The sequence below is a fragment of the Calliopsis andreniformis genome, chromosome 5 (assembly GCF_051401765.1).
Source record: "Calliopsis andreniformis isolate RMS-2024a chromosome 5, iyCalAndr_principal, whole genome shotgun sequence".
NCBI classification, from domain to species: domain Eukaryota; kingdom Metazoa; phylum Arthropoda; class Insecta; order Hymenoptera; family Andrenidae; genus Calliopsis; species Calliopsis andreniformis.
The window spans coordinates 18,932,334-18,944,990 of NC_135066.1; the positions used below are offsets into that span (position 1 = coordinate 18,932,334).

At 35.7% G+C, this 12,657-nt stretch overlaps 1 protein-coding gene across 2 annotated transcripts in view; it reads left to right on the forward strand.

Moving 5' to 3' along the window:
- LOC143178800 (trehalase) overlaps positions 1-12,657 on the forward strand; it is a 204,090-nt gene that overhangs the window by 113,088 nt on the left and 78,345 nt on the right. For both annotated transcript variants that reach the window (XM_076377648.1, XM_076377649.1), the window contains exons 5-6: positions 777-958; positions 10,541-10,787. In XM_076377648.1, the coding sequence (XP_076233763.1) occupies positions 777-958; positions 10,541-10,787 (429 nt within the window). The remainder of the gene's footprint in view (positions 1-776; positions 959-10,540; positions 10,788-12,657) is intronic.

A 12,657-nucleotide genomic window follows, 5' to 3' on the forward strand; every position in this document is an offset into this window, starting at 1 on the left:
CATTTAGTTGATTCTACAAATGTGTATTTGCCACGACTGCACATAAAGTTAGGTATAATGAAAAACGTCACCAAAACAATAGATAAAACAGGACTTGGATTCGCATATTTGAAAACAACATTTCCGCCAATATCAGATGCAAAAATTAAAGAAAGTGTATTCACTGGACCCTAGATCAGAAATTTCATGAAAGATCAAAAATTCACGAACAAATTAAACGATTTGGAAAGAAAAGTATGGCTGACTTTTAAAAGAACGACAGAAAATTTACTGGGAAACCATAAATCAGACGACTACATTTCCATCATAGCAGAACTTCTAAAATCGTATAAAGAACTCGGTTGCAATATGTTCATACAGATCCACTTGTACAAAGTTTTGTGTCAATATTTTCGTACAAAATTCCAAAGATTTAGAATCTAAAGGAACTGTAGACATTGCTTAACCGACTTTTTCTGAACAGCAGGTAGTAATTCCTTGAAATATACAAGGAACACAAATTCATGTTACACACAGCAAACCAAATGTTCGGTATCGAAACTTCCGTCCTATATTTCTGCGAGAAAGCTCGATACCAAACCGCGTGTTCCCGAATACAACGAAACTTCTAATGTGTTTTCGGTAAGGATATTCGATCGAGTTTCTCTATATGTACATAGCTCTCCTGTTTGTCCGTTCCTAAAGTATTACATTTCCGATGGAGAATTGAGTACACCGCGGAAGTTTGCACGACATGCATTATGTTCGTCACTAAATTTCTGCTCATGTTTTTCCAGGTATCGAGGTATTTAAACTTCACGGCGGATTATGATTACTTACGTACAATTATACCGATGCTGCAGAAAGAGTTTGCTTATTGGCAGCGAGAGAAGATGATTGAGGTTTGGAAAGATGGCAAGAGTTATCAAATGGGACATTATATTGTGCAAAGTCCGAGACCACGTCCGGAAAGTTATAGGTATGTATTTCATTTTTGATAGTAGTAATTACTTGTTTGTGTATTACTATGCAATTAAATGTGAAGTTGTTTAATTATTAGAAACTAATGTTTGAGTTTCAATCCCATTTGCTGTTGAAACTCTATTTCTAGTATATTTATCGATAGAATACAGATTGCCATTTGATATAGTGCTATTAAACTAAGCTTCGAGCTGTGGTTAACACTGCGAATACTGTAATCGTATAAGCTCAAACCTTGAGTTATAACCTATACGAGCTAGAGTTAATGCTTCAGTCCTGAAGCTCGATCACATGGGTCGTCCAAATTGCTGTAGGTATTCACACTGCATCTTTTCATTGTTTTCTATAACATTCTATGGCTCTACGCATATGGCATACTATAGCGTAATGATTAGAAGCAGAGTTAGAGAATCTCTTTGATCGTTCATGAAAATTCTTCATCGAGGCAATTATACAGAGTATAACATGTATACGTTTCAACCTCAAATGAGTCACAAAATGTCTGATAATATAGTGTCTGATCTGATTCCATTTTGCAGTAATAATGCTTTAAAGTTAATATGTCTATACGATAAACTACGAGTCGGAGGATTTTGTAATTCTGTAGATATATTAAGGAGGAGCAATAGCAGACAAAAGTCTTAATACATTTTATTATATATCTTACGGTTTAATGTTTATAAAGTTTTAAAAATCCAAAATGCTTGCGGAAAAAACGTAGATAACATACACAAACATATATAGTGCAATCTAAAAGACTGCCGGTAGTCAGCTGTTCAATACTGACCAAGTGATCGACAGAGAAGGGACCGTTCACAATAGGAGCCCCATTGAAGGACTTGTATCTGTGAGAGTCTTAACACGTGTTCAAAGCCTTTCGAAACAAACACAACTTTCTCAAGCAACCGAATTCTCTAGATCAACAGACTCTTTCTACATGTTTGTTTCATCGATATGCACGAGCTACTCTTCGTTTCAGAACATAGTACTAACTTTAAGGCATTATTAGTGCAAGACGTAAGCAGATCGAACACTATATTATAGGACATTTTGTGATCCAATTGGAGTATCCTAACACCCCTTAAAATATTGGAACGTATACATATTACACCCTATATATTGACTAATCCAGTTAAAATAGGATTCGTGTAATGATATTTTCACAGCCAAAGTTCAAAAGTCAGCGTTTAAATTAAGTTAAAGTAAAGAAGATATGTTACAGAAATACAGGGTGTAACAAAAATGTCGCAGTTCCTTAAAAGGGGTGATTTAGGGGGTGATTTGAAACAACTTTTTCCTTAGCGAAAATGTAAGATGAGGCTTCGTTAACGAGTTATTAACGAAAAACACCGGCCAATGAGAGCGCGAGTTTGCCGCCCGAGCGACCGCGGTAGCGTTGGGTACGCGCGCTAGATGCTACAGTTGTACTCCGAACAAGAAAGTCGTCATACATCGAAGAAAATAGCATTAGTATGAAAACTGAAAGCGACATAATAAATAACACCGAGTCCTTTTTTTGTTTATCACTTGAAGTGAATAATTACTTAAAATCGAGGAAAACTCGTGCAACGTAAAAATACGAATATGTAAATCTCTTATTCGCATAACGTATAAACGAAAAAGCAATACAACGAAAAATAAAGGAAGAAGAGAACAAACTTCACCTGTAGTTTGTAAACCTGTGTCACTGGGTCACTGTACCGATCCTGGTCATCGACTGTCGAAATGGTTTATGCTAGGGCACGCGTTTAGGTAAGTTATGGCTTTATTGCTTTGGTTTCGAAGGAGACATGATCTCGGAGTGTCCGAACAAAGAAGGTCTGAGGTGCTTAAACTACGTGGGGGGTACAAGGAGCTTCTTTGGAAAAATTCTACCCTGCCATAAACCACTCCAGAGGTCGATGACCAGTATCGGTACAGTGACCCAGTGACACAGATTTACAAACTACAGATGAATTGCATTTAATTCATTAATGATTATTATTTTTTAAATCTAACGCAGACTACTTTCAACGTTTCTATCTTCAACGTTAATTCTCCAATTCTCCGTTCATTTCTTTTGTTGCATTGCTTTTTCGTTTATACGTTATGCAAATATTTTCACACTAATGCTATTTCCTTCGACGCATGTCGACTTTCTTGTTCGGAGTACAACCGTAGCGCCCAGCGCGTACCCAACGCTACCGCAGTCGCTCGAACGGCAAACTCGCGCTCTCATTGGCCGGTGTTTTTCATTAATAACTCGTTAACGAAGCCTCATCTTACATTTTCGCTAAGGAAAAAGTTGTTTCAAATCACCCCCTGAATCACCCCTTTTAAGGAACTGCGACATTTTTGTTACAGCCTGTATATCCTGAGAGTACTTTAACTCTGAGTTAAACGAACGGGACTTGCGAGCAGGAGAGTATTGTCTCAACCGGCGGGCGGTCTATATCACTGAAAGTTAGGCAATCAATCAAGAAATCGACACTTGCTATAGGACCAAATATCTACAGTAGTTCATATGTACTCAATTTTATCCGATATAATTTTACAAAGAATCGTTACAATAGTAAGAAATGTTTCATTTATTTGTCTTACAAAAGTACGTCTGCTTAAGTGTTTCATTGATGTGTTACCTTGTTTGATTTCTAAATTGTCGAAAATCTTCCGAAACAATGGCATCTCTACTGTAGGAAATGGAGCCATGCTGCTTAGAATGTAATTAGTTACATTTTGTTCATATCTTGTTTGAGAAAATTTACAGCTAGCTGTCTTTCGTCTTTTTCCAACAATATCAGCTTCACGTAATCTTGCCTGTTTCGCAGCACTATATTCCATATATTAATCCAGATATACATTAGAATGTACTCTCTTGAGATGCAAAATGAAGTTAGAAGACGATAATATTATGTCTTTTATATATTTTTGAGATTTGCATAATTAACATACACCAATAATAGTTCCTTTCAAACTCGAATTTTCCGCATTCACTCTGAAATAACAGCCATCCAAGTACACCTTTTTTTGACACTGCCAGAAGTTGCTTTTGTTAGTATCACTTTGTTCGCAATTATCGCCATCAGTATCACACGATTCTGTCAAACTTTCCTGACTTTCAGTGGACACTGAATCCATATTATTTAAATACTTGTCTGTACTTCCGTATCTATGGAACTCTGTCGTATGACTAACGCGATAATGAAGTAGTTGCCGTGCAAGCGAGCTACGAAGTCATATTTGTCTATAGATTGTAAAGAAACATAAGAACACTCTCTTGTATGCAATTTGTAGAAATGCGTACTACGCCTTTATATGTAAACTGATTACAGCAAATACTGATCAATGTATTCATTCGAAGATACAAATGAATAAGAGTATTTTTCGTAGAGTTGAGTCTAGAATATAAAATACGAGCATATTCTATATCCACTGGTAAAGCGAAAATGAAATATCAGTGTATTCGATATTCTGTGAAATAACAGAATACAAGTATTTTGTATTTGCATAACCATCAAATACCATAATTAATTATATTTGGCATTCGAGGACCATTTCAATTACAACTTGATAATGTATTTGTAATTTGAATACTTCGTGCCTATCTCTGGTTTGAAGACACCGTTTCCTAAACACTAAAAGTAAAATATGCAGGGAGTCGAAACCGATATAATTACGGTTACGGTTACAGTAATGCTCTATGAAAAATAGATGTGTCATTTTCGGTTTTCAGAACCGAAATGTTCGAGATGCTTTTCTCTCGATATTACGGTTGAAACCGAAATTCACTCAAAAATTACGGTTATAGTGCCGGTCTGTGTGATGAGAGAAATGGCATTTTCTGTTATTGGAATACATCACCGGTTACTTTACTATCATTTCTCTGGTACTGTAATTCCGAAAGACCGAAATTTTAATATCCGTATAGGTACATCTGGTGACCCATGGTAATCTTGAGAGGCTTCACTTTCGGTTGCACATGTTTTGTTATGTGGAGGACGACGTATTCGAAAACTTTTCAACTATTCAAAAGTGATGGGCACTTTTCAATAATATATCAAATTAAAATACAAAATGCCGATTTTGTGAAATATAACGAGGACTGCATATAACTTTTGATATACAAAGTAATCAAGACCAAGTATTCGCGAAAGGTCACAGGAGATAGACTTCTCTTAATCTATAGTTTAATATTTTGTCATGTTTCTTTAATATAATTCACATTATGCGTTAGACAACAGCAATATGCAAGTTTATTTAATTTGAATTAAAATAGTATAAGTGAATCCTTGTGACTATTTTTGTTTATACCTTTTACTAATGCTTCATTGGTATACGTTTGGAAAACGAAAAATCGTTTAATTTTAATTTTTAATAATAATAGATATGTACATAAAAATAAAATATGATTATCAATAAAAATTAAATTTTTAATGTAAATAAGGAATATAATATAAATATAATATAAATATACATAAAAGAAATATAATATAAGTATATATTAAGATAAATAGAAATGAACAAAAATTAGTTTTCATCGCTAACAGAAGATGTAAACATAAAATCGTCAGTTTCCAAAATAAATATGACAGTACAGTTGAACCTAATAATTTTTAAGTCAATCATTATTTTATTTAACGATGTGATACATCATAAGCTAATTCATAGTCCTCGGTTAAGAAGTATCTACAGTAGTGTCGAATTAACGGTCCGTAGGTCGGTACCATATATCTGGATCATTAACAAGGGGTGGTCCTAGTTCTAGGAATATTTGAATGCTTTTTTTGGATTAGCTTTCATCGGGGTGAAAGTAGAATGAGAAATATTAAGTGCAAGTGTGACCCGGATACCCAACAAGGGGTAGCAAGGTCATTGGGCCTCGTTATGGGCTACTTGCTTTGTCGTGTGTCACTCGGGGGTGCCAGTTCCAAAAATTGGTAAGGATAGAAATGGACCGTAAACTCGGGGGAATTCCGGACTGATACGTCAGCACCATTGTACCTATATACCTATTACGGTATGGAAGGAAATCGACACTGAACTGTACGAATTGTATTTAATGCAATACAAAGAAAAGAGAGGACGAACCGCAAATTGTTTTATTAGCCCCTATCCTGAAAGGAGCGACCTTACTTTTTCTTTCTATTGCCGACCAGATATGCTAGCAAGCGAGTAGGAGTTACCGTTCCTCAATAATAGTGCACTTATACTCAAAAAATGGACATCGACAAAATTTCAAATCCTCCCTTCCTAATGAAGTTCTTAAAAATGTGAAGATAAGCATTTCCAAACACATTTGTAATGTATTCCCAATCGCATTTATAATAAATAAATATGTTCTGTTTGAATTGGAAAGCTATTTTATAATTACACTTACATTACAGAGGTACGATCAGATATGTCAGAGCGGCGACATTATCGATAAAATTAGACACAAATATGGGATTACGGTCTGCGACTTCTCGTCTTTATATGAGAAGATTTTAAGTTGGGAATGGACACATTCGAAAGAAAAAAGTTCAACGCAGCGCAGTTAACTCGTGATGTAACGAAATTCTACTAATATCTAGTAATACGAGCGTTACTAAGTAGAGCAAAAATCTATCAATCACAGAGCATTTCACAGAGCAAATCTATCAAGCATTTCTCTGTAATTTAGAAAGTGTTTTGAACGAAATCACGAGTTGACTGCGCTGCGTTAAACTTTTTTCTTCCAAATGAACCCTTTTCCAGGTCAAAATCTTCTTATTAAGGATGAAAAGTCATAGGGCATAAACCCATGCCTTTTGCTGTGTTATCGATAAAACAGAATAAGGAATGTGACAAATTTAGTTGCGCTTTTGCGAACCAGATGGAGCCTAGTTTAGAAGGCTGCCGATGTGGAGTCGGAATCTGTGATACCGAAACTGGCGATGCGAGTTACTGAAAATTGCCCCCTCCACTACACATACCACCGCAGGAGTCGCGTGTACATGAGCTCGGCGCTTCGGAACACTTCGGACAGCTTCCGAAAGTGAAGAGAGAAGGCGATTGTAATGTAAACCTTACTCTCTCGCTCTTGAAACTGAAAGATCCACGTCCAACGCCTGAAACGTCTAAGCCGCGGATAAACGGCATTTCGCGATCTTCTCGATTGTTTGAATATTTTCACTTGCCAGTTTATGGTTAAAAGAGAACTCTTCGGTGTGATCCTCAGAGGATTGTATGAAATTTTAACGATTAGAAATTAAACGATAACATTTTGTGGAATGCCTCGTGTCAATGCATATTTCTTATTAACCATTGAAACCAATGTATATACAGGCTATAGTAGGACGCATGGCACATCTGCGAAAGGTATCTACATGTAAAGATAAACCGAAAATAATGACCGCTATACATATATAAACCCCGGAAATAATGAGGTACACATATACTAAATGAATCTTTAAATTTAATTTTCCCGGAAACTAAGTACATGGTAGAAAGAATTGTATTCTTTGTTTTATCTTAATTTTTATATGTATGTAGAATCATCCTCTTCCCGCTTGTACCCCACGCAGTCCCACAACGTATATGTTCAAATGTTAGTAGTATCCACAAAACAAGCAGTTGGATAGCTGCGGATCATAATTTCATTATAAGTAACACATTTCAGGTTCGATACCCTAACATTTTCATGTATATGTGATCTACTTTATTTGTTTTCTTATATATTGTGTGTGGTTATGTGCGTTGGACGTAGTGACTGGCCACAACGTCAGACAGGTTATTTTAATTCTTTGTAAATACATGCACATGTGCATGTATACATATGTATATGCATAATGCATATACAATACATATAATACATACAATGTATATACTTATTGTAGAGAAATGTTCAAACATTTATAAGATATGTATTAGCAAATGAAAATTTGTATACCAAAATTACAGTTTTTGCGAGGTAATATCACATACAATTTAAATAATTAAAAGAAAACAGAAAAAAATCATCATCCGCAGCTACCCAACAGCCTTTCTTGAAACTATTATTATTTTCTAAATGCATATATAAAGACAATGTTTCAATTGTTCACAAAAAATGCACATAGAGATACTTCCCAGAATGTCAACAGTTGATCTCAAGACTTATCTCTCAAAATTTCATAAAAATCTCTGGGGACCGCCTTAGTAGCGGATTTACGCACAGGCGCTAAGTGGTTGCCTTGAATCTCATAAGACTGCAGTCCCCCATACAATAATAAAAATATACACCATTTAACCAGAAATTTTCTGCGTGTAAATGAATAGAATAATATTAGCAACCACTGCCAAAAAGTTCAAGCAAATCGGATAATAGTTTACGCCAATTTACGGTGTTATTGTTAACTACTACTATTATGTACTACAAATTACAATTATGACAGACATAGTGAAGATCACCTATGGTACAATCTTCATGAAACTAGCCCTTACAATTTAAACATTGCATTGGATCCACTTCTCTCCTAAAAAGCTTTCACTGAAAGGTTCTATCAAACCAGACATGTACAATCATTGTCACGTGAAAAATTCCTATCCTGTATGCTATTCTGCTTGCTTTGTTTCTTTATTGTGACCTTGCCAATATGTACACATTGAACTTTCATGTAGACAAAAGTAAAAAGTTACATTTATCTCCATAATGACGTATTACTTTTATCTTCACCCACGTTTTTCATAATAAAAATGTTATACTCTATAAACTACAAAAAAATTGATGAAAACAGATTATTATGGTAGAATTAATTTCAACTAGCGGCTTAGGGTCACTCAGCCCCTGACGCGCCTTTCTGGTGGGACAGAGGAGTGAGCTCACGGATATTCCCCACGCGCGGCAAGTGCGTCCGCGTGCACGGGAAACTGCCGAGGTGGGAGAACCCACCAGAAAGGCGCGTGAGGGGCTGAGTGACCCTGAGCCGCCTGTTGAAATTAATTCTACCATAGACCAATATACACGAAGCGATTTTACTGCGGTTTTGATTGCACGACACAGACGTTCCTTATTAATATTTTAAAATATTATTTTGTTATACTGAATGAACATTTGCAATTTTAATCTATAAGATTTTAACTGTAGAGATATCGTGACAGATTAAACTCATTTCATATATGTTGACCTAATATCTAAAAATGCTCTAGTAAATGATTGGCCCAATATCTCTAGTTTGACTATGAATATTGGCGAAAAAAATTAAAAGAGCAGAAAGAGCACAGCGGAAACAACATGGGCCACTGTAACGAACCGTCCGACTATAATTAACATTCCTCTATGTTTCCACAGTCTGCCCAGTACGGTACATTTATGTAGCGACTGTCTCATTGACTGCATAAGTGTGTTCTGTAGAGGAACGTTAACTGTAGTCGAACGCTTGGCTACAGTGTATCCATAATGTCACCGCTGCGAGACTGATACGGCTTCACGGTGGAACTGCGTGAATACACTATCTGTCGATCATCTTGACTCCACTGATTGCGTACCGCAATACTACCATCTTTATTTCTGTGGAGTTGACCAAGTGAACTTGATTCGTACTTCTATCTCTTAAGAATCTCTCTCAATATAACTCCGAGAGAAACTGTTACTGATTTTGTTTGAGGCGAAACTCCTGACCGTTTTTCTTTTCATCAGTTTCGGTTAAAAGGAAATTCTTGAGAGATAAATCTCCCACTCAATGGAGTGACCCATAGAGTATTGCTATGATCTGGTACCCTAATCTGCACATTTACCACTAACTCAGACCTAATTCAGATCTCGTTCTTTAATCGCTGTAAAATGTAATTGTCTTTCTAAGGTACGTTTTTTGGCGAATACACTATTTACATATGCAACTTTATCGGCTCGTGTACTGCGTTGCGCCACGCTGTATTCTCGGAAAGAACAGCCAAGCGTTTGAGCTGTGCTAACGCATACGTTGTCACGCATGTATACGTGAAGACGAAATTCAGTGTAGTATTAGCGGCGATTTTTCGCGAATGTCTCGGAAACTGAGGCCGACGGCCTAGTATATACATAGGAAAAAGTCGTTCAGCAAAAAGTTGTTATAACATATTTAAAGGTCATCGAAATCGGTGAGAGCGTCACACATCGATAGATTCACCACTGTTACAAATGATTAAAATTTTCTAAACTGTCAGTAAAGCATTAACCATTACGAAAATTTGTTTTAATATAAGTGCCGAACCATTATATATTTTAATCATCGTTAATTATTATTAACATTAATGATAATTAGTATTTATAATTAGCGTTTATTACGGTAGGGTAATTAAGGGACTAGTTACTACAGTTATTTTACATAGTACTCAAGTATTTTTTATTTAAAGTTAATTCGTTCAAGAATTTACGATGTTTTTTATCTCTGCAGGATGAAAGAAATAAAATTCTTTTTTACTTAAATTGTGTATTAAACAAGGTAACCCTAACTTCAGTTATTTTATGATAAAGAAAAGGATTCCAAAATTTCGACTGTCGGTGTACAAATAGAAAATAAATATATCATGGTGAGAATTTTGCGTTTGCATACGATAGATGTTGCCATATGTGTACGACAATTCTTGATTACAAGTTTGATCTTCTTCTTTTTTCTGTTGAAAGGGAAGACTACGACATCGCACAGAATATTTCAGAGGATTTGCGGGATTTCTTTTACAACAACGTGAAAGCTGGCGCCGAGAGTGGATGGGACTTCTCCAACAGGTGGTGTATAGGGAACAACGAAAACGACGTGATTAGCTTATATAACATTTCCACACAGTACATTATACCTGTTGACCTGAACGCGATTCTGCAACAAAATGCTCGGCTTCTTAGCGAATTTCACGCGATCCTGGGAAACAATGCGGTAAGTCTTAAAACATTATTGCAGTTCTTTTGAAATCATATCCTCTAAACTTACTGAATATGTTCCAATCTACTGTATACGTTTGGTAATTTGGCAGACGGAAGAAATGCTTATCTAATTCATCGCAACGAAATAATGCAGCTTAATCGGCTACAATCATAGAGTCGGGCTACGTGAACTTTTGTTATTTGGTCAAATCGGTCACATTACTAATTGGTGCCTCTAGTGCGTTTAATGTCGCCTTGCCAGCCGTACATAATACGTTTCACGACTCGAATAGCGATTATAATCAGTGCTGGGCAAAATGTTATTTTAAATAGGAGATGAAAAGTAGTCTATTTTATTGTAAATTGTACATATACTTTTGAGAACAAAATATTTAATTTGTGGAACAAGTATTGAAAATAATAGAAATATATTATTATGAAAATAATGAACGATACCAGTTGAAATAGTATTTTATATGATAGATACTGAAAATACCTGTACTAAAGCATATATTGAAAATATTTTATTTTTTCTGTATTCAATATAATTGACTATTATCTTTATTACTTTTCCGCCAAGAAATTTGGCGATAAGTATACATGTTATAAAGAATGATATTTTGAACAACTTCTTTTGAAATAGTTGGCGGTCGATTTTGATTTCGAAAATATTTGCAAAAAACTTTTGGCACTATACAATTGCATTCAATTTTTTTTTGGTAGTCAATATTGAATTGGTAGTCAATAAAAGACATATACTGCATAAATTAAAAGATTCAAGTAAACCAATTTCAATGATTCTACATTTCGATTTGCATGACCGGTCGCAACATTCATTAATTTAATATTAGGCAAAAGAAAGATGACTGGCGTCGGACTGGGCTAGATTTTTTAGCGGGGAGGAGTTCGGGGAGAGGTCTAGGTTAGGTACTAGAGGGGCATTCTACATTAACTCAGTCACTTTTGTACCTCGATGTCAAGGATTTTGATGATATTAAAATATGTTGTAGTCCATGTGCCATTAAGGAGGTAGAGTAGTCACTTGATTTTTCGAGATTGACAGATCAATATCTGATGTTATAGTTTTCGTTACAGGTATAGTATTATTTACAGACACGGACATAACTGTCTTCATAAAGAGATGAAGACACTCTATGATTCCGAATTGGCAACGTGACTTAGAACATTTCCCGCTCCACTACACATACTACGAGCCATGTATACGTGAGCTGGGTGCTTCGCAGCTGCGAAAAGTCGAGAGAGAAGGCAAATATGACCCATTCTCTCTCGCTCTTGAAACTCAGATTCAATTGTTCAAGTTGTCGGCAAGCGACACGAGCCATGCACGATCATTTTAATTTCCCAAATACTTTCATTCTTCGGTTTATTAAAAGGGGACAGTGGCGGATCTAGTTTTCAAGAGGCCCGAGACATCGCAAATTTTCTGATTTCTATAAAAATAAATAAATTATGTAGAATATATCGGAGGTGGACAAATTTTATTTTGAATAATGAAACAAGAATAACGAATAAAAATTCCAGATTTATTCACGAATAATGAATAATGACTTTATTCGACAAAAGTTACTTGTTATTCACGAATTAAAATATTGACAGAAAATCTATGTAAAGCACAGTAATAGATTCAGGCACAGTAATAGGGTCTCTTACCCTACCTACAATTGATTTATTCGACTATAATTTTATTTGTCATTCGACCTAATTGATCGACAACGAAATATGACACCCGCCATCTATCGACGTAAAGCCGTAGCCCAATACTGTATACGACATTCTGTGCATTGTTATATGCGAAACCATAGAGGCAAGACAGAGTAAGAGAAGGAAAGATTTCGCATGCTACGCGGGCGGCACGCCGAAAC